Source organism: Lynx canadensis, chromosome D4, assembly GCF_007474595.2.
Source record: "Lynx canadensis isolate LIC74 chromosome D4, mLynCan4.pri.v2, whole genome shotgun sequence".
NCBI classification, from domain to species: domain Eukaryota; kingdom Metazoa; phylum Chordata; class Mammalia; order Carnivora; family Felidae; genus Lynx; species Lynx canadensis.
In genome coordinates this window covers 74,235,475-74,258,368 of record NC_044315.2, presented here as the reverse complement: position 1 = coordinate 74,258,368, position 22,894 = coordinate 74,235,475, and the positions used below count along the sequence as shown (strand labels likewise).

The following is a 22,894-nucleotide window of genomic DNA, read 5'->3' as shown; positions in this document are numbered from 1 at the left end:
TGGGCTGCATGGCTGCAGTCGGCATAGGAGACATAAAGACAAGGGTCCTCAGTTTTAGAGTGGCCGAAGTGGGCAGAGGAACCCTGTGGGGGTGGCCGACCCACTCGGGAACTGGAGAAGAGACCAGAAGGGGCTCACAGACCCCTGAGAGAGCCGGGGCAGGGCCAGTGGCAGGGAGAGAGGAGCCATACAAAAGAAGGGGGGAGCCATACAAAAGGTCGGTGCTTCCCGGTGAGGTAGTTTCTCCAAGGCAAGCAGGGACCTTGAACCTGACAGCCCAGCACCTGAGGGGATTGAGGGCTGTTTTGGGCTCAACCCCTAGTTCGCATGGCTGGGGCCTTCACCCACCCCCCTGCCTTTCAGGAGCCACCCTGTGGCCCTCATGCAGGCTGACTGGAACAACCCAGCCTTTGACTGTCATTCAAGGACCCCTGCCCATAGCTCTCAGTCAGGGTCTGTTCATACTTTCAGACCTCTGTGCCTTTGACTATGCTGTTCCCTCTGACTGGAATGCCTCTCCCCACAGATTCTTCCCCCCAAATCCTCCTTGCCCAGCTTCATGCTTCCTTCATCAATAACCCTCTGTATTGTCACCTACTCCCCCCCTCCCCCCACCGCCGTTGAAACTTTGGAACACTTTGACTCATTTCAGTGTTCCTTGTGACTTCCATAGTGGTTGGCACACAGTAGAAGGTCATAGGTTTTTTTAAGTTAATTTGCACCCACTGGGTGTTCAATATACATCTTTGTTACTTTGTAGTGGGTCCTCAGGTTGGAGGAGGGAGCTAGCAGTTCTGAAGCTGTTGCTCTCAGGAGCCAAAGTCAACCGGGAACCTCAAGGTTCATTTAGCTACCACCCAGCCCACCTTAATGGGGCGTCACTCCTTAGAGTAGCAAGGCAGGTGATGTTCTCCCCATTTTTTAAAAAAAAATTTTTTTTTTCAACGTTTATTTATTTTTGGGACAGAGAGAGACAGAGCATGAACGGGGGAGGGGCAGAGAGAGAGGGAGACACAGAATCGGAAACAGGCTCCAGGCTCTGAGCCATCAGCCCAGAGCCCGACGCGGGGCTCGAACTCACGGACCGCGAGATCGTGACCTGGCTGAAGTCGGATGCTTAACCGACTGCGCCACCCAGGCGCCCCAACGTTCTCCCCATTTTACAGGGAGGGAAGGTTAAGCACAGCCATTGACCGGGAAACAACAGCATCAGACCTGGAACCTGGTCTCCAGGTGCCCAGCGACTTCTCTTTCTTGCACCAGCGGTGAGGGCGGGTCCTCATCCCTGCCTGAGGTTGGCATGTGGTTGGCGTCCAAGTGTGTTTGTTGACTGACCCGCTGAGTGGCTGGCTGGGCCCTGGGCTCCGAGGCACTAAGGGCCGTGGCTTGCGTGGAAGACAGAGGCCTTGCTCAGGAGAGGCTCCCAGGTTTCATGGCCGGGGGAGCACGCGCACCACTCCAGCTAGTGACCGCAGCTGCCTCTGACGTGCAGCTGCCCCTGGTCGCAGTGAGTTTCTGCGAAGACTGAGTCATTCCGGGAGACAGGATGTTCCTCTCCGTGCGCCCGGAGGCGTCTGTGATTGGGCAGCCGGCTTTGCGGCATGGCTAGAAAAAAGCCCTTTAAAAAGTCACAAAACCACATGCCTCCCTGGCCCCTTCCTCAGTGGAGATTTCAGGAAGAGAAGAGCGGTGGCCCTTAGCACCTCCCACGCCTCTCCAAGTGGCAGGGGCCAGAAGGCCCAGTCGGCCCTAAAGGGTGAGCCTTGCCAGGGACATTCACTTAAATGCAGATTCCTGGGCCCTATCCCAAGGCCGCTGACTGAGTCTTTGCGTGGACCTAGGAATCTGCATTCTTAGAGGACTCCTAAGAATACTCAAGCTAGAGGCCCACTGAGATTCCCGAGAGGGGTGCAGGCCCCCCAGAGGGTATGGGAAGCAAGGATTAGAGCTTCTCTTTAAAAGATTTTTCTACCTCATGTTTGTTTGTTTTTTTTAAGTTTATTTATTTCTTTGGAGAAAGAGAGAAAGGAGCAGAGAGAGGAGAGAGAGAATCCCAAGCAGTCTCTGTGCTGTCAGTGCAGAGCCCGACACGGGGCTTGAACTCACGAACCATGAGACCATGACCTGAGCTGAAACCAAGAGTCAGACATCTAACTGACTGGGCCACCCAGGTGCCCTTCTAGTGCAGCTTTTAAAAAATTTATTTTTGGATATATTTTTTCTAATGCATATATTTTTTTCCTATACACCAGCATGAGGATGCATGTATCTAAAGATATTAATAGAGAGAGAGAGAGCATGAGAGCAAGTCTATTTTTCTGACGAGTTTTGTGATAGAAAATTGGAGATTACCGGCTCAGATGAATAGTTTCAAGTCAAGCCACTGTTCCATGCCGACCTTCAGTTTTCTCTTCTGAAAAATACTTTTCCTGTGACCTGCCTCCCTGTTTGGGACGAGGGCAGGTGGAGAACGTGCAACGAAGTTTCCAGCCCAGGCCGGCACAGGGTGAGCCCCGCATATGTGTTGGGGGTCACGGGGAGGCCCGCTGGGTGATCTGGAGGAAGTTCTGGTGGGGAGAGAGGAAGACTGGGGGTGGGGGAGAGAATGAGGCCCCCCGAGCCCTAGTACAGGATCAGGGGTTGCAGCCAGAGGCCGTAGAATGGGGTTCCCTCCCTGTCCTCACCCCAGCCCTTTGAGGAGGCTGCCGCCTTTCTTGTGATGCACCGTTCCCCGGGGAACGTTCTATCCAGAAATAGTTGCCGGCTGACTTTTCTCAACCGTATAAATCAAGGCTCTGACCGAGACCCAAGTGCTCATAAGGCTGCAGGGACACAGACTTGTCAGTCCTCCCGGGAGGCCTAGAATTATACACCATGGTCTCCACAGCACGGAGGGAAGAGCCCGGGCCTGGGTTGTGTGGTGACCTTTCACCCCAGCGTTGTCTTGGCAGGTGGGTGCCTTCGGAGTGAGGATTTTGTATGAGCTAACGAGACCGCTGCTCTGTGGGCTGGGTGCTTGGGGAGTATCGGCGGTAGTGGGAAAGAAGGAGGGGAGAGGAGATGAGGGGGAGAGAAAGAAGGAAAGGAGGGAAAGGGGGAGAGGACAGAAGGAAGGGGGAGCCCTTCTCCAGCTGTCTTTCCCTGCCTCTGGTCCCTCCGCAGCCAGGCTCCCTCTTCTGGCCCCTTCTCCCCAGGCAGTCGGAGGGGAAACTTGTAAGTGTGCTGTCCTGTGCCTGGGATGCCCTGAATGGACCCGAGAGGTCCTCCTGGACCTGGCCACCACGTCCCCTTGCCCACGCTCTGTTGTCAGAGCTCCCGGACCCTGCCCCAATACCACAGCCATAGGGGGAACCACTTCCTGTTGCCCCCCCTGCCCCTGCACTCCATGGACATGCTCTCTCTCTCTTTTTTAAATTTAGCTGAAATTCACGTCACATAAAATTAACTTTTTTATTATTTTTTAAACATTTATTTATTTTTGAGAGAGAGAGAGAGAGAGCAAGTGGGAAAGGAACAGAGACAAGGAGACAGAGAATCCAAAGCAGACTCCATGCTGTGAGCACAGAGCCTGACACAGGGCTCAAACTCACGAACCGAACTGTGAGATCATGACCTGAGCCAAAATCAAGAGTCGGCTGCTTACCCAACTGATCCACCCAGGCGCCCTATTTTTTTTTTTTAATGTTTATTTATTTATTTTGACAGAGAGTGTGTGTGAACCAAGGAGGGGCAGAGAGGGAGAGAGAGAGGGAGAGAGAGAGAATCCCAGTCAGGCTCTGTGCCGTCAAAGTGGAGCCCGACCCGGGGCTCTGTCTCACGCACCTTGAGATCATGACCTGAGCTGACGTCTAGAGTCGGACGCTCAACCGACTGAGCCTCCCAGGTGCCCCCGAAATTAACCACTTTAAAAGGAGCAATTCATTGACTATATTTATAAGGTTGTGCCACCGCCACCTGTATCTATTTCCAAAACATTTTCATCACCCCGAAAGGAAACCTCATACCCACGAAGCAGTCGCCCCCCATTCCGCCCTCCCCCAGCGCCTGGGAACTGCAGGCTGCTTTCCGTCTCTGTGGGTTTACCTATTCTGGAAATTTCGTAGAAATGGAGTCCTGCTGTGTGTGATCCGTGCCTGGCTCCTTTCACTCAGCCTCAGGTTCTTCAGGTTCGTCCTTGTGATGTGAGTCAGTTCTTCTGTCCTTTTAATGGCTCGGTGCTAGGACGCTGCACGTGCACACGCACACTGTGCATCCGTTCATCCTCTGGTCGACATTTGGGTCACGTCCGCCTTTTGGCTGTTACGCGTGGTGCTGCTCTGAACGTACGTGTATTGGTTTGAGTACCTGTGTTCAATTATTTGGAGTACTGGAACGTCCCAGTGTGAATTCTTACCCGAGGGGGGTCAGGAAAGGTTCCCAGAGGAAGTGGCTTGTGGACTAAACACCCCCCGCCCCCGCCCCGTCCTGCCCCACCCCGTGCTTCTCAGGTCGTGCTCGCCTCGATTTGTAGCTGCTGCCTCTTTGTCTGCTTCCTCCTGGGGCTCTCGGCTCTCATGTGGGCAGGGGCTGCGCCCAGCACCCATGCACGCAGCCTGGCACACAGTGGTATCACTGGAATACGTGGACCTCTTGCCAGTGTGCGGGACTCTGGCTCCCGACCCTGTATCTCGGGTAATCTTACAAAAGTCTGGAGGGAGAGGAATTATCCCCCCAGATTTATTGAGGAAAATGGAGGCGGCGTGACTTGCTCAAGGTCACACGGCCTCAAGGGGTGGGAGCCAGGAGCTGACCCAGGGCTTTCTGGTTCCAGAGCTCCTCTGACGCAGGGAGGGGACGGAAGGAGTGATGCTGTCCCCGGATTGTGTCCCCAACAGGCTGCAGGCAGCATGGCTGGTACTGAGACGAGCCGGCGGTGACTCAGGTGCCCACGGTGGCGGCTCCGTGTCCTGAAGATGAAGTGGCCCAGGTGGAGTGCTGGCTAGGCCCGATGGCCAGCTCCAGGACGGAGGTGTGCTGGGCTGAGCCGGGCCTGGGGAAGGGGCCCCGGCGGCGACGCTGGGCCTGGGCCGAAGAGAAAAAGGATGCCGATGGGATACGGGGAAAAGAGGGGCCCTTTCCCAGTGCCACCAGCCCTGAGCTCCTGGAGGACTTCCGGCTGGGGCAGCCGCACCTGCAGCCACCAGGGTGGGGCCCGGCCCCGCAGCCAGCTGAGCGTCCGGCTTCTGAGTGCGGAGAGTCCGAGGGAGAGGGTGAGACCGGTGCCCCCTGAGTAGCCCATCTCCTGGTGGGGGGTGGGGAGTGGAGGGCGTTTTAGTGACTTTTTAAAAATGACAATCCATGAAGCCTATCATTTAAAAATGTCAAAGGTCTGAGTTACATAAGCGGTAGTGCTCCTTGCAGGAATATCAGAAAATACAAGCAAAAAGAGAAAAAACTAAAAAAATTACTTATTATCTGCAAAAATGCTCCTTTCCATATGTTTATATGCAAATGTGGTGTGCATTCTATGACCGACAGGGTAACCTGCTTTCGTGTAACTTTAATAGACAGGACATTTCCCCAGCTCGTCATATATCTCTCCACAAACCATTCTTTTTTTTTTTTTTTTTAATGTTTATTTTATTTTAGAGAGAGAGTGAGCACAGGAGGGGCAGAGAGAGAGAGGGAGAGAGAATCCCAAGCAGGTTCCGCACTGACAGCTGTGAGCCCGACACAGGGCTTGAGCTCAGGAACCGCAAGATCATGACCTGGGCCGAAATCGGATGCTCAACCGAATGAGCCACCCAGGTGCCCCTCCACAAATCATTCCTAATGCCTGCAAAGGAGTTTTCTGGTGTGGCTCTTCCGTAATCTGGGGGCCAATCTCGTGCTGGGCATATAGGTGGTTTTCTCGTTTTTGCTATTAAAATAATGCAGAGATGAATGTCATTAGTACATCTTTGTATATTTGATTTGATAATGACCTTGGTAATTTAAGTTGCTTGGTCCAGGGGTTACCCCCATTTTTAAGATTTTTAAAAATCCCAATTAGTGATGAGAATGTTGGCATCCCTCATTTTCTAAATAAGTGTTTCCTTGCATCGAGACAGCTTACACTAAATTCCTAGTTCTGCTGAGAGGTGCCTTCTCTCTGAGTCTTGGTTTTCCCATCTGCGAAGTGGGAGTAGTGATAGCATTGAGAATAGCGAGAGCTTGATATGAAATGTCTGTTGCACTTACAATAGGATTGAAATGTCCAGACTTAGGATTCTGTGATCAGGCAGGCCCTTGTGGGTAGTAGAAATTGTGCCATGACCCAAAGTTCTTTATGCCAGGTCTGCTTAAGTGAGGTTTGCCCACAGCTATTCACTGGAGAGCCATTAACCCCTCAGGGAGAGGTGACTGCATACACTGGGATGAAAGGGCAAGGGCAGAGGCATCTCTTCCTGAGGTCACATGGTAACCCCTTGCTATGATGTAATAGCTGCTGCACGTCCCTTGCCCTTACAGTGTGCCAGCCACAGGGCTGGGCAGGGCTCAAGTCGTGTCTGCTTCCCTCCTCACCACCTTCTGCCAGATAGGAAGGACTAGCCTCCAGTCCAAGTCAGGGTTGCCAGAGAGGGTCAGCAACTTGCCCATAGCCCCCAGTAAGGGATCAGAGGAGCCAAGATTGAACCCAGGGCTGCCTGGCCCCAAAGACTGCTTTCCTCACCTCACTGTGTGACCCCCAGCAGCAGAGACGAACTCACTAGCATGACTGGGACTTTGGTCCTCAGTTCAGGACTACTCTGAGCCACTGCACGATCTTTGACAATTACTCAACCTCTTGGGCTTCATATGTGCTGCTGTAAACAAGAGAGACTTGCTGAAGGAAATTTTAAGGAGTTGAAGGATGTAGAGGTGCCAGGGGGAAAGGCCAGAGGGGAGCAAAGAGTGATACAAGGGTTATGACAAAGGTGCATCAGCCCAGGGCAGGGTCTGTGCTTGATGACCCAGACTGTGTCTCATGAACTTTGGGTCTATTCCTGAGGCTGACATAGGTTCTAGGACAGAGTAGGTGCTCAATAAACATTGACTGAATGGATGATGAACAGATGATGGATGAATGGGTGGGGGGCAATGGATGGGTGAGTAGATGGGTGGGTAAGTAGCTAGATGGATAAGTGGATGGACGGGTGGATGGGTGGGATGGTTGGATAGGTGAATGGGTAGATGGATGGCTAGGTGGGTAAGTGGGTGGGTGGAGTGGTGGATAGATGGAGGAAGGGATGGCTGGATGGACAGATAGATGGACAGATGGGTGAATGGGTGATGGATAGGTGAGTGGGTGGCTGGATGGATAGGTGGATGGATACATGATTGAAAGGATGGACGGTTGGATCAATGGGTGAGTAGGTGATGGATGGGTAAGTGGTTGGAAGGATAGTGAATGGATGGATATTTTTATTCATATTTTATACATATTACTACTATGTAATAATTACAACAATTATCCATTTTCTGGGGGCTTTGCATACCTTATTGTCCTCCCTCCCTCTCTTCTTCTTTCCATTCAGTCAATAAATATTGAGCATCTACTCTGCAAATACAATAGTAAACAAAAACAGAGGCTATCCTTGCCCCTGTAGAGGTTATAGTATAGTGGGGGAGAAAACTATTATTGAACCAATCGTGTAAGTAAATGAAAAACTGGAGCTACGATAAGTGTTTCAAAGTAGAGGTATTTAGTCCTGTGAAAACCTAGAAAAGGAAGAATCTGACCTAGTTAAGGAGGTCTGAGAAGAATTCCCTGGTGAGGCCAAGGTTGAGCTAATGCCTGAAGGACAGATAGGAGTTAACTAGGCAAAGGGAGGGAGAGAGGACCCTGGCAGAGAGGATCAGCATTTGCAAAGGCCCTGTTGTGGGAGCATTGTGGCATGGCTGGAGCAGAGTGCGACTGAAGGGGGGCTGTAGAAAACAGATGGACCAGGAGAGCTAATGGGGAGGGAGGTGGGGATCTTGGGACCTTACTCTGTCTTGGGAACAGAAATGTACTGATGGAGGATGAGGGTGAGATTTAAGGGGATGATTAAGTGGCTACTGCAGTGGTCCAGGCAAGAAAAGATGTTGGCTAGAGCAAAGGTGGCATGGGACTTAAGAGCAGTAGGTGAGTTTGAGAGCTCTGTGGGAGGTAATTATGACAGGACCCCGTGAAAGAATGGATTATGGGGGTTGGGGGAGAGAGATGGCCAAGGTGCTTCCCAAGTTTCTGGCTGGTGCAACTAGATGGGAGGCTGAGACAGGAAATACTGAGGGGACAGCCAGGTGTGAGGATCAGGTTTGGAAGACCGGGGACAACTAGAGGGGGTGTTAGGTAAGCACTTGGCCATAGAGGGGGATCCCTGGGATCCTTGTCTCCCGACATGATGAGGAAATGAAAGGCCAGAAGGGTGAACTGACTCAAGTAATGTTACACAGTGAGTCCAGACCTGGTATATACTGAACAATCACCTGTCTTTCCAGAGTTTGAGGTAGAGGATGTGGACAGCCCAGAAAGTTCCAACTTGCCTCTCAACTGGCTTCCCGAACAGGATCCTCAATCTGCCATGACTGAAGAGGAGCCGGATGAGGCCCTCGGAGGTCCTGAGGTGGAGGAAGCTGGGGAGGGCTCCCCAAGATTGGAGTATGAGACTGGTCTCAGCTCAGGGGGCGATGGAAACACCAGCCCCGTGGCTGTGGGGTGGGGTCAGGACACAGGCTGGGTGGCCCCTGGCACACAAGCCAGTGGAGACAAACTTCCAGAACATTCTGAGGTCCACCCAACTGTTGACTTCAGCTCTGCAAGGTCCTGGAGCAGTGGGACTGTGAGCCTTGACCACCCCAATGACAGCCTTGATTCTACCTGGGAAGGAGAAACCGATGTCCCCCAGCCCACTGCCCTGGAAGAAACTTTACCACAGAGCTCCAGCCACCACCTCCTAAACCCAAACCCCAGAACTGGGGGAGGGCGTTGCTGTGGCAACCCCCACAGAATTCCAGGACTCCTCGGTACCCCAGAGCCAGAGCCTCCAGTGTCCAGCAGATAAGTGGAAAAGAAACTACCCGGCCTCTCCTGCCCTCAGTTGAGGGACAAAGCCTGGAAACGGACGCGGACATCACCTAAGCCACTCCCTTCTCGATTCACTGGCTCCATCAGCCCTCCGAATCTGCCTAGGCCAGCTCGGCAAGACAGGGTGCCACCAGGCAGGGAGCCACTCTGGCTGGCCACTCATCATCTGATGCCTCCAAGTATGGGCGGGGGCAGTTGAACTACCCACTCCCCGATTTCTCCAAGGTGAGACCCCGGTGAAGTTCCTAAAGATGAGAGCTACCCCCCCCCAAGTCCAGGAGCCACAGCAGGCAGTCTCAGGGCCCTGCCAGGGCCGCTGATCTTCAAATCACCTGCTGAGATTGTGCGGGAGGTACTGTTGAGCAGCGGCGAAGCCTGCCCGGGAAAGGACCCACCTTCTCCCCACCCCATCACCAGGGTACCCCAAGAATTTCAGACTCCTGAACAAGCCACCAAACTGGTCCACCAGCTCCAGGTAAGCTGGACTCATTTCTACAGGCATGTCACCAAGGCACCTGTTGGCTTGGGTTCGAGGCGATGCAGGTGGGAGGACTCAGGACTGGGCCAGGAATCCCCAGTTGATAGAGGGAGGGTTGTGCCCGGGCCGTGAAGATAGTCCCAAGCCCTTTGCTCAAAAGGGCAGTGCTTGCATTGCAGCCACAAGGGTAGTCCGTATGTGCTTGTTTTAACTTCTATGAGAAATTCAGAACATACGCAAGAGAGAAAATGGTATAACGAACCCCCACGTACCCACCACCCTGCTTCCACCCACGTACCTGCCATACAGCCCCCAGCAACATTTTTCATCTAAGGCCCCACCTCTTCCCCCCCACTCACTGTACTGGAATATTTGGAAGCAAATTTCAGGTGTCAGATCATTTACCCAGAAGTATTTTACTGTGTATGTCTAAAGATAAGGACTCTATCTTAAACGTAACGACACCGTTAGCATACCTAAAAGTCAACGCCAGTTCCTTAATATTATCCAGCGTCAGTGTTCCGGTCTCCCCTGTCTCTCACAAATGGCTTGTTTATTGCAGTTGGTTCAAATCGTGGTCCAAACACAGCTCATCTATCGCATGTGATCAGTGTGCCTTTCAAGTCTCCCCCGCTCCGACCCCCGGTTTTTTCAAACCTCTTTCTTTGTTGTAATTGATTTTTTGAGGACACCTGTTGTGTCCTGCAGAGTCTCCCATATTCTGGAATTTGCCAATACACCCTCTCATATCTCTTCACGTGTTCCACTGTCTTCTCCTTGTCCTGTATATCGTCCGTCTAGAGCTAGAAGCTTTTCCAGGGTGCGGTTCTCTGTTTATTTCTCCTCCAGACCATGAGCTCCATGTGGGTAGTGATGTGTTTAGCAAGAGCATGTCACAGTCGGTTCATTCAGGAGGCATGGGATGCTTGCTCCTCTCTGATTTGTGAGGCCAGTGGTCACCGACAGTCATGGCCTTGATCCTGTCCTCCGTTTGGGGTGACAAAGTGGTAGTCTCCTAATGCCATCGTTCCTTCTGCATTTTTTTTGCTGGAAATCTTCTCTAAAGTCAAATTTTCCCACACCAACTATTTGGTTACCAAGGTCTCGTTCACACGGGAAACACAGGTGAAATGCTTGATTCTGTCCCTCTAATTACCAGCTTTCAGAATAATGCATCTGTTCCCCAACATCCTTCAAAGGCGATCGGTGCCGTTTACTTTTGCTTTTTCTCTGTCGTGACTTGTTTGATGAAGCTGTTCAGTTTTATTTAGGGCAGATAGTAACCCCCCAGTACATACATGCAGTTGTGATTTTCAAGTCTTCTGTGGGACCCCTGGATGGTTCACTCCATCCACCATTTAAGAAGACACTTATTAAGGGGCACCTGGGTGGCTCAGTCGGCTGAGCGTCTGACTCTTGGTCTGGGGTCAGGTCATGATCTCGCGGTTCGTGAGTTCGAGCCCTGCGTGAGGCTCCGTGCTGAAAGTGCTGAGCCCGCCTGGGATTCTCTCTCTCCCTTCCTTCTCTCTCTGCCCCTCCCCAGCTTGCACTCCTCTCTCTCTCAAAATAAATAGACTCTTTAAAAAATTAAAAATTAAAAAGCACTTATTAAGCACATGCCCCTGAAGCCCTGGGAATAAAGCAGTGGGGAAGATATAGGTGACAGAGCTGACAGACACGAGCTGACAGAGCTGTCCCCAGAATGTGGACAGATGAGCAAGTAGTTGTAGCCTGCAGTGACAGGGGTTGTATATCAAGGTGAAGCAGCCCAGAGGCCCTCATCCCTGATTCACTGTTAGTGATGTCAGCAGACCATCCTGCCTTCTATCCCATTCACAATATGGCCCCGGGGTGTGTGTTGCATGAGAGCCTGAAGGGGTCTGCTCCGCTCCCACCACTAAGCTCTTAGCGCTCTGAGGAGCCCTTTGGGGGGCGGGCTCCCACGAGGGGTCTCACGGTGAGGGGCGTGACCGTGTTCTTCTCCGTCTCTCTCAGGAGGACTACCACAAGCTACTCACCAAGTACGCAGAGGCGGAAAACACCATCGACCAGCTGCGCCTTGGGGCCAAGGTACTGGCTTGGGTAGGGTGGAGGTGGGGCCTCGGCCCCCAGAGATGTCACTCTCCCATGGTCTTTGTTCCTGCCTCCTGAGACCCTGGGGATAGAAGAACCCAGCCCTCAGTCTACAACGAGGTCCCTCTGTGACCTTGGGCAGCGACCTTGCCCTCTTTGGGCTCTATCTCCTTAATTGTTGATGAGCTTTTATGTCCTTGAATCCTAGAATCTGGGGTCCCCAGTGTTTTCACCAGAGCAGCACTTGGGCTGCACTCCTGGCTCCGTTACTGACCAGCTGTGTGACCCCAAGGAAGTTTCTTGGGCTCTCTGAGCCTCAAGGTTGCAGCACAGAGTTTCTGCTCAGCTCCTGGTGCTTATTTCCTGGGTCTGATCCTTCCTGAATGTCTCGCGCGCAGCCTCACCCCTCCCCCCCCCCCCCGACCAAATGTCCGGTGTGTGGCAGGGGGAGTGAAAAGGGGGAAATCCATCCACCCTGTCCTGCCCAGCCCCCACACGACTTGGGAGGAGGCTGAGACTTCTACACTTGGGACCTTCCCCTTTGTGGGGGTGAGGCAGGAAGCGGGACCTGTTGCAACCCTTCACGGCTTCCTGTTTCCCCTGCCCCCCTCTTGCCCCATGAGGCCTCAGTGGAGAAGGGGGTGGGAGCTGAGGTGCAGAGAGGCAGACCTGCCCTCTCGCTGGCCTCCTCTCTCAGGGCCCCCACCTGGCCTGTCCCTGTCATGCTTCAGCACCCCTCCCCTGCTACAGGCTGCTCTCAGGCCTCTTGAGACACTGCTGTGAGGTGTCCCTGAGACAGCCGTGATGAGAAAATGGAAGAAGTCCTGCCGTGGGAGCAGTTCTGTGTCCCCACCACACCTCAGGACACAGGCAGGTCCCTCCCACCCTGGCCTTCTTGGGCACATCTGTGAAAGGGGTCACATAGACCTTCCTCCTGGGAGTCAGTGGCTTCCCCCGATGTCTTAAGGCTCCTTCTAGCCCTCTGAACTACGGAGCCAGAGTCCGGTGGAAGGGCGGGGGCCTTGGGGAGGCCGCAGGTGGGTTTGGGGAGGCGTCCTTCCGGGGGAGCCCTGCCCTCATGACTGCAGACTCCTAGAAGCTCCAAGGAGAAAGGAACTGGCCATTAGGTCCAGACCCTCAGCTCGGCCATCTAACAAATTGGGAGTTGGGTCCCTAGGAGGGGCAGAGGTGGCCAAAGTTCAAGGTCAGGGCAGAGCCTTGGAGCATCCCCTCCCTCCTCTTCTTGCTTCGTCCTTTACTCACTTAGGAGATGAGTCAGTATCCGGAAAGCACGTACCAGGGCCTGGCAAACACTTCTAAGAGATGCAGACTATTCTTGTTTGGACTAACATTAATCTGAAGGTGTTTATGGGGTGCCCAGGTGAGCCATGCCCGGTGCAGCACGGGCACGGGCAGGGGTGGACATTGTGGGAGCACAGCTGTGGTGAAGTTCCTGCCCTGGGTACTCCCCCGACGCGGTGGGGACCCAAAGTCTCCCCATGGGCAGTCGCCTCGTGGCTGATGACCCAGACCTGTCTCGCGTGTGAGAGGAGCATAGGAGGGGAGGTGGGAGAGGCTGGGGATGGTGTTCGGTACCTGCCCACCCACTCTCACTTGGCTTTCTGGAAAAATGACTCCTTAGTTTGGGGGTTCTCTGCAAGAGAAGGGCGAGCGCAGGTCAGCTGGATGCCGGAAGCAAGATGATTCTCTCCCGGTCCCCCAATCTCACAGCTGCCCTGGGGGAGCAGCACAGGCAGGGCTCCCCATCCCGGAGCCTGATGGGGAGGGGACGCCACGGTCCCACAGGGCCTGGGGGAGCACAGCTCCCAGCTGGCCCTTTCACCCTGTCCCCAGCTCTGAGGACTCTACCCTGAAGACTCAGGAGACCCCGGAGCGGCTTCCTGCTCAGAGCCCTTGCCAGGGAGGCCAGTTCATGGAGGCAGTAACACTGTTCCCTCAGACTGAGCTGGTGGGAGTGGACTCCCCGGGGACCTGCTGAGCCCCCTACTCTGTCTGCTCAGAGCCCAAGGGGGAGGGGGTGGGCCCACGTGGGAGGGAGCCAGGCTGGGGACATTGCCCTGAGGACACCCAGGCCAGCCCAACAGCGTGTGGGCAGCAATGGGTGGGCGCCCAGGGAAGGGGGCTGGCATTTACTGAGCTGTTAAAGGTGCCAGGCCCCAGGCTACGTACACTGCCAGGGTCACCTCATTTGAATTCCTTCACGAGAGAAAACCGAGGCACAGCCAGGCCGAGTGGTTCGCTCAGCACCCTGCAGCTGGTAAGGGGTTAACAGCTGGGGGTTAAACCTATGTGTGCCTGACTCCAGAGCGGGCGCTCTTTTCCCCACGCCTGGGTGAGCGGGACCCGGGCTGTGGCACCGGGTGTGTGGCAAAGGCACATGGGCAAGGCAGAATGATGGTGTCCCAGTGATAAGAGCAATAGTGATGCTGATGTCTGCTGGCCACTGTCCTGGGTGTTTATCCAGGAAACTGGGTAAATACTGTGTTTACTGGGGAGACTGAGGCACAGAGCAGGTAAGAAATGTGCCTGTCACTTAGCAAGCAGGTGCCAGAGCTGGGGCTTGAGCCCAGCAGTCTGTCTTCAAAGCCCACTATTAACCCCACCTTCTGTAGCAGAACCAGACTAGGTAATGGTGGGTTCTGCAGCTGGGGAGGGCTGACGGAGTCTCAAGGCCTGGGCCGAGGGCACCCCTGGATCTGGACTCGGGGGTGGGGGCAGGGAGCCAGGGCTGCTCGGGAATCACTGCCAGACTCTGTTCTCTCCCCCAGCTTAGGGCCAGAGTTGATGGTGATGTCACCGATTTGCTGCCCTGCAGTCACCTCCCAGCTGCTGTCCCTGGGCTCAGCTGCAGGGGGATCTGGAGGGGCTGAGGAGACCAGAAACCACCCCAGACAGAATCAGGGGAAGGCAGGGGGGGGGGGGTGACATAAAACTGCCTTTCCTAAAATGTGTGTTTCTGATGACCACCAGTTGGTCCAGAAGCCCCTGGTGGTGGGGGTGGGGGGCATCGGGGTTAGTCTTCGAGGAGTTGGGGGAAACATTGCCTATTCTCTCTACTCCCCCCCTCCTCACCCCATTCATAAAGCCCATTAGCATTTTAAAGGCTGTGAGAAACCCATCTGTGCAAAGACTAGTCAGTTATTTAACCCCGCATTTCCCAAACTCCCTGGTCTTCTGTTCACTGATTAACCCCCCTGAGGGAGCTAATCTAGCCTCAGGGAGCTCCATGGGGTACCCTGGCTTAAAAGGGGCACCCTGGAGGGCTGGGGTGGGTGCTGGCCTGTCCGGAGACAGATCCCAAGAGGGAGGGGCCTGAACAGCTTCAAGTTACCACACTCACCTCCAGCTCCCCCTTCCGAGGCCTCTACAAGGGCTTTTGGGCCCTCTGCTGGAAGAGCAGGCATGTTCCTGTAGTTCCCCAGGTTGGGCCTTGGTGGGCCGGGCCTGTGGCTGGGGAGGGGTAGGGTGGGGCACAGGGAGCATGCGGGAGGGCTGGGTCTTCCCCAGATTTGGGTCACCATGGGAGGAAAGGGGTGCTGGTGGGCAAGCCCCACAGGGGTCTGAGCAGATGGCCCAGAGGATTATTAAAATCCAGCTTTGTTCTCATCAGAGGCTGGGTCTGAAGGGGGGGAGGCAAGGGGGGCCAGGCCATGCTGGGCCATTGTCCCTCACTTTGGAGTAGATTTTTCTGCCACAGCCAGGACGTGAAGAGCAGCTTAAGCAGGGAGAGGCTGCTGCTTGGGGGCTAGGGCGCTCCCTCTATCAGGCATACCCTAAACTCCGCACTCCTGACCTTGGGGCAGCAGGGAGCAGTAAGATAGGCTGCCTGACCAGCTGGGGGCACTGAGGCACCACAGGGGAGTAGCTTTTCCAGGGACCTGCCTCCATGGTGGCAGTCAAAATGACAGTGGTGATGATGATGGTGATAACTGTGATGACGACGGAGGGGATGATGATGGTGGTGATGGTAGCGTGTAACGATGGCCGACGGTCGGAGCAACAGAGATGGTGGTGATGAATAGGAGGACGGTGTACCGAGAACGCATTTTGTGCACCGAGAAATCACCCGTTCTGGGACTCAAAAGGGAGCAGCAGTGAAGCCCGCTGGTGAATGTTTTCGGCTTTGGGGGCCGCAGAGCCTCGGCGGTAGTGACTCAACCCTGCCCTTGCAGCACGAAAGCAACCGTAGGAACACATAAACAAGCATAGCTGTGCCCACTGAGACATTATTGAAAGAAACAGACCACGGCTTGCCCGCCTCTGCACTGACCACCATACACGGGTCTCCTCTAATTTCGTGCTTCACGTGGCCTTTCCCGGCCGTCGGTCTGATTCCAGACTTCTCTCTCACGCGTGAGGCTGTTTACCGTTTGAAATCCATCCTCGGATGAGGGGGGCCTGCTACTGCTGAGAGGTTCGTTTGTTCACTCGTTGGCTTACGCCTTCATTCAGACCAGCATTAATCGCTGTTATTATCAATGTGATAATCACTACTGGAAATGTTTTATTACTAATAAATGTGATTATATGATTATAGTTATACTTGCTGGAAGTACTGTATTAGTTATAATTGTGGTCACATTGTAAATTATTATAACAAGTAGTATTTAAAATTATTAATGTGGAAAACCATAGACTTGAGGGTCAAAGTAGGATGCTAGTCTCAGTCCAAGGATTTATAGCTGGAGATTTTGAGTGAATGACTTAACCGGAGCCTCAGTTTCCTCTTCTGTAAAATGGGGATGATGGTCCCTGTCCTGCCTCCCCATCAGGACTGCCTAAAGAGGGCGTGAAAGGGCACGCACATCCTTGGCCCATTGTTTGGCCCCCACCCAAGGGCTCCACTCAAATGTAGTATTTATGACTACAAGACATGTTTGTTGAGTGCCTGAGCGATGGTGTGAATGAAGGTGAGGCCTTACGGGGGCTTTGCCCCAACCCTGACTTGGCTGTGCTCATGCCTTCCCCTCCCTGACAGGTGAACCTGTACTCGGACCCGCCCCAGCCCAGCCACAGCATCCACACAGGGACGGTGCCCCAGGGGACCAAGGTCTTGTCCTTCACCATCCCACAGCCCCAGTCTGTGGAGCGGTGGCCGGGCCCTGCCGAAGCCCCACAGGCCTCTGGGGCCTCCGGTGAGTCAGAGAGGAAATGTGACTGGAGGGCCTTCTGCCTGTGATTCTGCTCTGGGGGGGGCTTGGTTGGCCTTAGGGTGGCACTGGCTTCAGGTCAGGGGAGGGAGGGAGGTGAGGCCCTTGTCTGGGACGTCTGACTTGAAGAGGTCGAATGGAGATGTGGAAACCATGTATCTTTCCTAGAGCCAGAGCAGCCGGGAGGGGCCCTAGCTCTGCATCTAGCGGCTGGGGGATCTTGGGCCCAGTGAGTAACAGAGCACTGATGTCACTGTGGAGCCCGTGTGGGGGCCCGGCTCTGTGCCAAGCCTTGCCGTGCAGGATCCCACCTAATCCCCACATCAACCCCGCTGACAGTTAGGGCAACCGAGGCACGGAGGGCTGAGGACTTGCTGAAGGCCACGCCGCTACAAGCAGAAGGGGGTGGGGTAGGGATTTGAACTCAAGTCCTTCGGAGTTAGAGCCTGAGCTACTGACTGGGAAACCAGAGGCCTGACTTGGCCCCAGCTGTGTGATCTGGGGCAGATCCAGACCTCGTTCTCTCCTGCACCTGGGCTACACTGCCCAGCCTACTTCCTGGGGCCCATGTAAAGACAGTGTGATCTCGATATGACAGTTGTAGCTTGATGATGGAGGGTGAGGGTGTGGTTTTGAGGTTCAGCGTTGGTCCCTCAGCTCCAGGAAGGACGGTTCTTGGCCCCAGCGTTCAGTGGTTGTGTGTTCCAGGGTGGCCACCAGCTCAAAGAGACCTGAGCCCCTCCTCGTCTGCCCCAGAGTGGCTTCCAGAGAACCCGGGCATCGCCCAGGACCAACCGTCAGCAGAGCGGACCCAGGAGTTGGCTTCTCAGGCCAGCCTGTTCCTGGCCAAGGTGAGGGGAACGAGGGAGACATAACTCACCTGAGAAAGCAGTGTCTGCTTGAGTAAGAACCTCTCTGCAAGGCTCCTTGTCATTCCCCTGCTGGAGGTAACTCGGCCATCTCGAAAACGTGGGCCTCTCCCTCCTGGTTTAGAGGCCACGTGGTTTACAGCCTCCTCCTTGTCACTCAGTACTGGCTTTAACTCCCTTTTTGGCACTGTGTCCCATCAAACTCCCTCAAGTTGGGCTTGAAAGTGTCTCCTGGTTCACCCCTAGGGGAGACTCACCGCTCCTCCAGGATTCTGGAAGGATGAGAGAATCTCAACTCTACCTCTTCCAGTTTGGGATAAACCACCCCCTTTCTTAGTGCGTTTCATTACAGAAATAAATTCTCAGTCCCTTCTCAAAGGGCCTTTATGCTTTCACCAAACAGTCCAAATAACTGTGAATTGTTTGTAGCTCTATTTTTAACTGCACACTTGGCCTTATGCCAGACGTGCTTTAAAGCAGCTTAGAAAATACATGCATGACAACCACATTCTGAAGACAGAAGTGAGGAAAATGGGGCAAAGGGGAAGTAAGGGTAGAAAAAAATAGACCGAACTTAGTGTAAAGTGAATAAACAAAATGTCCTGTTGGACACTGAACGCTTTACCAGGTTCATGTTTGGTTTGAGCTTCCTAGTTGTCAGTGTGAAAAGGGAAATGCAGTAGTTATATATTATCATGGCCATAAAACACATTCCTTCGGAGAAATACCAAGCATCCTCTTTTTTCTTTTTTTTTTTTTTGGTAACAGTTTTGTTGAGATATAATTCACATGTCATACAATTTACTCCTTTAAAGTTAATGCTTCAGTGGGTTTTACTATATTCACAGTCATGCAGCTATCACCACGATCAATCTTTTTCATCACCCAGTGAGAAGCTCCTATCCGTTAAGCAGTTCCCCCATCCCCTTCCCCCCAGCCCCCTGGAGGCTGCTCATTTACTTTCTGTCTCCTTGGGTTTGCCTTTTCTGGACATTTTCTATAAATAGATGTATAATCTTCGTCCTTTTGTGTCTGGCTTCCTCAAGCTCATCCATCATAGTAACCTGAACTGTTTATCACCACCATCCTCGTTCCATACCTGGAGAGATGTTTCTTCGTGTCCTGTGTGCTGTAAAGCAAAGGCAAGGTCATCACACCGAGCAGGAGCTGGGGCACCAGCTGACCCCTGATGACCTAGGGCTGTGCTGTTTGATCCAGGAGCCACAGACCATGTGGCTGGTCAGTACTTGACATGTGACCAGTCCAAACTGAGGTGTTCTGTGAGGGTAAAACACACAGTGGGTTTCAAAGACTTCATGTGACAAAAGAATGTAAAATATTTCATTAATAATTGTTTACATGGATTCCATGTCAAAATGATTTTAGGTTCAAAATACATTATTAAATTAATTCACCTGTTTCTTTTTTACATTTTTACATTTGACATCATTTTTTTAGAATTTTATTCGATGTTTTAGAAAATTTTAAATTGCAGGGATGCCGGTGGTTGCTCAGTCGGTTGAACGTCTGATTCTTGATCTTGGCTTGGGTCGTGATCCCAGGGTTGTGGGATCGAGCCCTGCGTTGGGGTCCGTGCGGAGCGTGGAGCCTGCTTAAGATTCTCTCACTCTCTAAGATAGAAAAAAATTTTTAATTAAAAAAAAGAACATCTTAAATTGCATATGTAGCTTGCATTATGTTTCTGTTTTCTATGTTATATAAATTATGTATAATTTATATAAATTTCTATATTACATTTTGGCACTAATCTAGAGCTTTCCTAGAAATCCTAGAAAGCCCCAAATCATCCTTTGTCTTTTTTTCTTTGTTAAAAAAAGTTTTTTGTAAAGGTAATTGGATGCACATGGCAATAACCTCACATAGCATAAAGGGCATATTCAGTGAAAAGTTTTTTTCCCATAGTTGCCCTTTTGTTTCATGCAAAAGTGTTCAACACATACACATGTGTTCTTAGAAATGGTCACACAAGTATGTATGCTATGCTGGACCTTGACTTTTTTACTATCCTGAAGTTGAGTGTTTATTTCTGGGAAGGCGATGAATTCACTCTGTTCAGAGTTCAGAAGGTCCATAGAGTAGAAATGCTTCCTCCCATCCCTGTCCCACCAACCCAGGTCTCTGCCCCAGAAGCAATTAATATTTCAGTTTCTTGCATCCTTCTAGAGGTAGTTTGTAATATAAGCAAATGTATTTATATTTTTCCTTTTTTCTCTCTCTCCCTATTTTATACAGATGGTAGCTTATTATAAAGACTGGGCTATACCTCAATTTGACACTGAAAAGTAGGTCTTAGTTTATACGTGAGCACAGACAATACCCTTTCCTCTTGATGGCTGCGTACTACTCCACAGATAGGCTTTTCGATCGTTTCTGTTGCCCCTGCCATTATGCGGCAGTAAACATCCTGTGTCATAGACCTTCATGCCCACGAGTGAGTGTGCTTTGCCATTGATAAATTCTGGGAGGCTCCGCTTTGATTTTTCCAAAGGCAGCCGTGACCGAGCCAGTGGTGGAGACAGTTTCTGGCATCCGCCTTTCCGTGCTTGGCAGGAAACCCACATCCTGAGGCGGGACCCAGTTTCTGGTGCCAAAGCGCGAATGTGGCTAAGCGTGGGGGCTGCAGGCCTCACCTTCCAGGGTCCGGATTAACTAGAGCGGGTTTCCTTCCCCTCCCGATGTCCAGGTGGAATCCTCGCAGGGCTGATGCAGGCAGGACGGCTGACGCCCCGGGACCAACTCAAGGTACCGTCTACTTCGGGAGATGCCCTTGGAGCTGCCAGACACCTGCCTCTGGCCCCCAAGTGGAGTCTCTGAAGCCCCGTCCGCCGCAACACAGGCCAGAGAATCTCAGACACACGTCTCCTTTCACAGCAGACAGCCCCTGCTTAGCTTGCCGTGACAGGATCAGTATATATCACAGTATTACACTGATTAAGCGGTGGTGGTGGTGTGGCCAGAGGCACTGTGGCCGCCTTCGATGCACATGATTGCGTTTTATCATAGAACGCCATAAGGTGGTTACAGGCATCGCCCGCATTTTAACTGGAATGGAGCGGGGGAAGCCGAGACAGGCGACTTGAAGGCCACGCGGCTGGTAGGCAGCGGAGGCCCAGACCCAGGTCTGTCTGATTCCCGAGTCCGCGGTGGTAATCCCTGGCCTGCACCGCTCCCACCCATCTGGCTCCCCCTCAGCCACCAGAAGAGACTTGCCCTTTCAAAATTTTTTCTTTGCTGTAAAGTGATTGCCCAGTATCTGAAAACCAAGGGGAAAGGGGGAGGGGAGCCCTAATCTAACCATTATGGGCTTATTTCCTCTTGGATTTTGGTATTCTGGACAACTATAGTCGTATATAAAATCGAGATTTCTGCTGCATCAGCAGGACCCCGGGAAAGGAGCAGGTAGAGCTCTGAAAGCTGGGAGCGTGGGGTCAATGAAGGGGCTGTTAGCGGGGCCGTGGGCAGCGTCAGGTGGATGCGACAAGGAACAGGGGACCTGCCTGGGGACCGGCAGCTGCCCACAGCTCTTCCCTGCCAGGTCTCTCTCCTCCCGCCCTATGACCTCTTACAGATGCCTCCCACTAGCAAGACCCCCTGGGAAGCCAGCAGGTTGGTGGAGCCCAGCTGATGCTGGAGGCACAGAGCAGGGTGGGGAGGGGGGCTGAAGAGGGGTGGAGAGGGGCAAATACAACCACACCTGGTTTGTAAAAATGCTATATTTTTACTACGTCATTACTGTGTTACTAATTACTATGTTATACGGATAGACATCATCATCCATTTTCCAATTGCAACATATGTGATGTGTGTTGTATTATCTCACTGAGTGCATGAGCAAGGACCTTGAAAAACAAAACGCTTCTTTTTCTTCCCCTCTGTCGTACTTCCCCCACATCTAGGAGGTCAAGAGCTGTTGGAAGATCAAGCCTGCCCGGGGACTAGATTCTAGGTTGTCCTTGAACTCAGTCTGCTGTCAGCATAGAATGAATGGGATGGGGATGATCACAAGCCAGGGGAAATGACCCTTCTTCCTGAGTTTTAACCATCTGTTAGCTATCACCACCTTTGCTGTGGACGCTTAACATCACTGTTAGGCCCACGAGCTCTGGAGCTGGAGGACCCGGGTTCAAATCCTGCCTACAACTTGCTCCCTCACTGTGTGACCTTCACCAACTTAAATAACCCTCTGTGCCTCAGTTTCTCCTCTTTAAATGAAGGTGATAAACTACCCCTGTCCTTAGGACTATGTTGGAAATTCAGTGATTAATGCCAACTGCTTTAGCGTAGAACCTCAGTGCTCAGTAAATTTTAGCTGTTGTTAGCAGAAGTGTGGTAGTGATGGTCATCTATCGTGACAGTCCATAAGCGCTTGGGAAAAGAGTGACTACTGTTCCCAGATCCACAGTTTGGAAAATAAGAATGAGGATCCGTGGTCGCTCAAGTACTGGGCCCACAGGGGGACGTAGTGATGGTGTATTTGGCCTGCAACCGTCATGAAACATTGGGGTACGTGTAGGTCTATCCAGGAAACACTAGTTGCTCTCTGGAGCCCGTGCCAAGGCTCTAAGCCGTGCCTCAGCCTTGCCAGTCTGATGGCAGAGAGCTAGACGGGGGCAGGCAGGTTTTAAGGAGTCCTAACCCCAGCCTTCTAGGGACTTAGGGGCCCAGAGGATGGGTCTCCTGCCCCACCCCCACCGTGAGCTACCTCATCCACTGTATCTGCAGGGACAGAGCCCACGGGGGCTGCACACTCAGGTCCTCCTGGCCTGGTCTGGTTTCAGGGCTTCCAGAGGCTAAAGGCCGCCCACGCGGCCCTGGAGGAAGAGTACCTGAAGGCCTGCAGGGAGCAACACCCAGCCCAGCAGCTGGCCGGCCCCCAGGGGACGCCCAGCAAATTTGATCCTGGCAGGTACGTGCTGGGGAGGGAGGCCTCTGGTTCCCTCAGTCACCGGGAGGGGCACACTTTGTCCTCATAATTCATGTGCTACAGGAACAGGGAGAAATCCTACCCCAATTAGCAGCATATCCAGATGCGGGTACACCTGAAGGCTGCAGTGTGTGTCCTTTTTGCCATGACGTGACCTTGGAGATGAGACCTGAAACTGCTCATCAGAGAGCAGAGAAGTGAGGCCAGAGGGGAAGGGATTTACTCAAGGCCCCACAGCCTGTTGGTCGCAGAGGCGGGCTCAGGCAGAGGCCACCTGTTCCCAGTGGAGTC

At 52.9% G+C, this 22,894-nt stretch overlaps 1 protein-coding gene and 1 long non-coding RNA gene across 2 annotated transcripts in view; one reads left to right on the top strand and one right to left on the bottom strand.

The window, feature by feature from the left end:
* Positions 1-22,894, top strand: part of AKNA (AT-hook transcription factor) — a 45,433-nt gene that overhangs the window by 1,086 nt on the left and 21,453 nt on the right. The window contains 11 exon segments of the mRNA XM_030293344.1: positions 4,875-5,249; positions 8,482-8,963; positions 8,965-9,055; positions 9,058-9,189; positions 9,192-9,379; positions 9,381-9,542; positions 11,541-11,615; positions 16,618-16,774; positions 17,498-17,677; positions 20,378-20,421; positions 22,458-22,585. Of these exon segments, the coding sequence (XP_030149204.1) occupies positions 4,988-5,249; positions 8,482-8,963; positions 8,965-9,055; positions 9,058-9,189; positions 9,192-9,379; positions 9,381-9,542; positions 11,541-11,615; positions 16,618-16,774; positions 17,498-17,677; positions 20,378-20,421; positions 22,458-22,585 (1,901 nt within the window). The 5' untranslated portion in view covers positions 4,875-4,987.
* On the bottom strand, positions 1,171-2,616 carry LOC115499434. Its single transcript, XR_004344329.1, has 2 exons — positions 2,353-2,616; positions 1,171-1,605 (listed from the first exon to the last, which is right to left on the bottom strand). It is a non-coding gene; the product is annotated as an uncharacterized LOC115499434 (long non-coding RNA).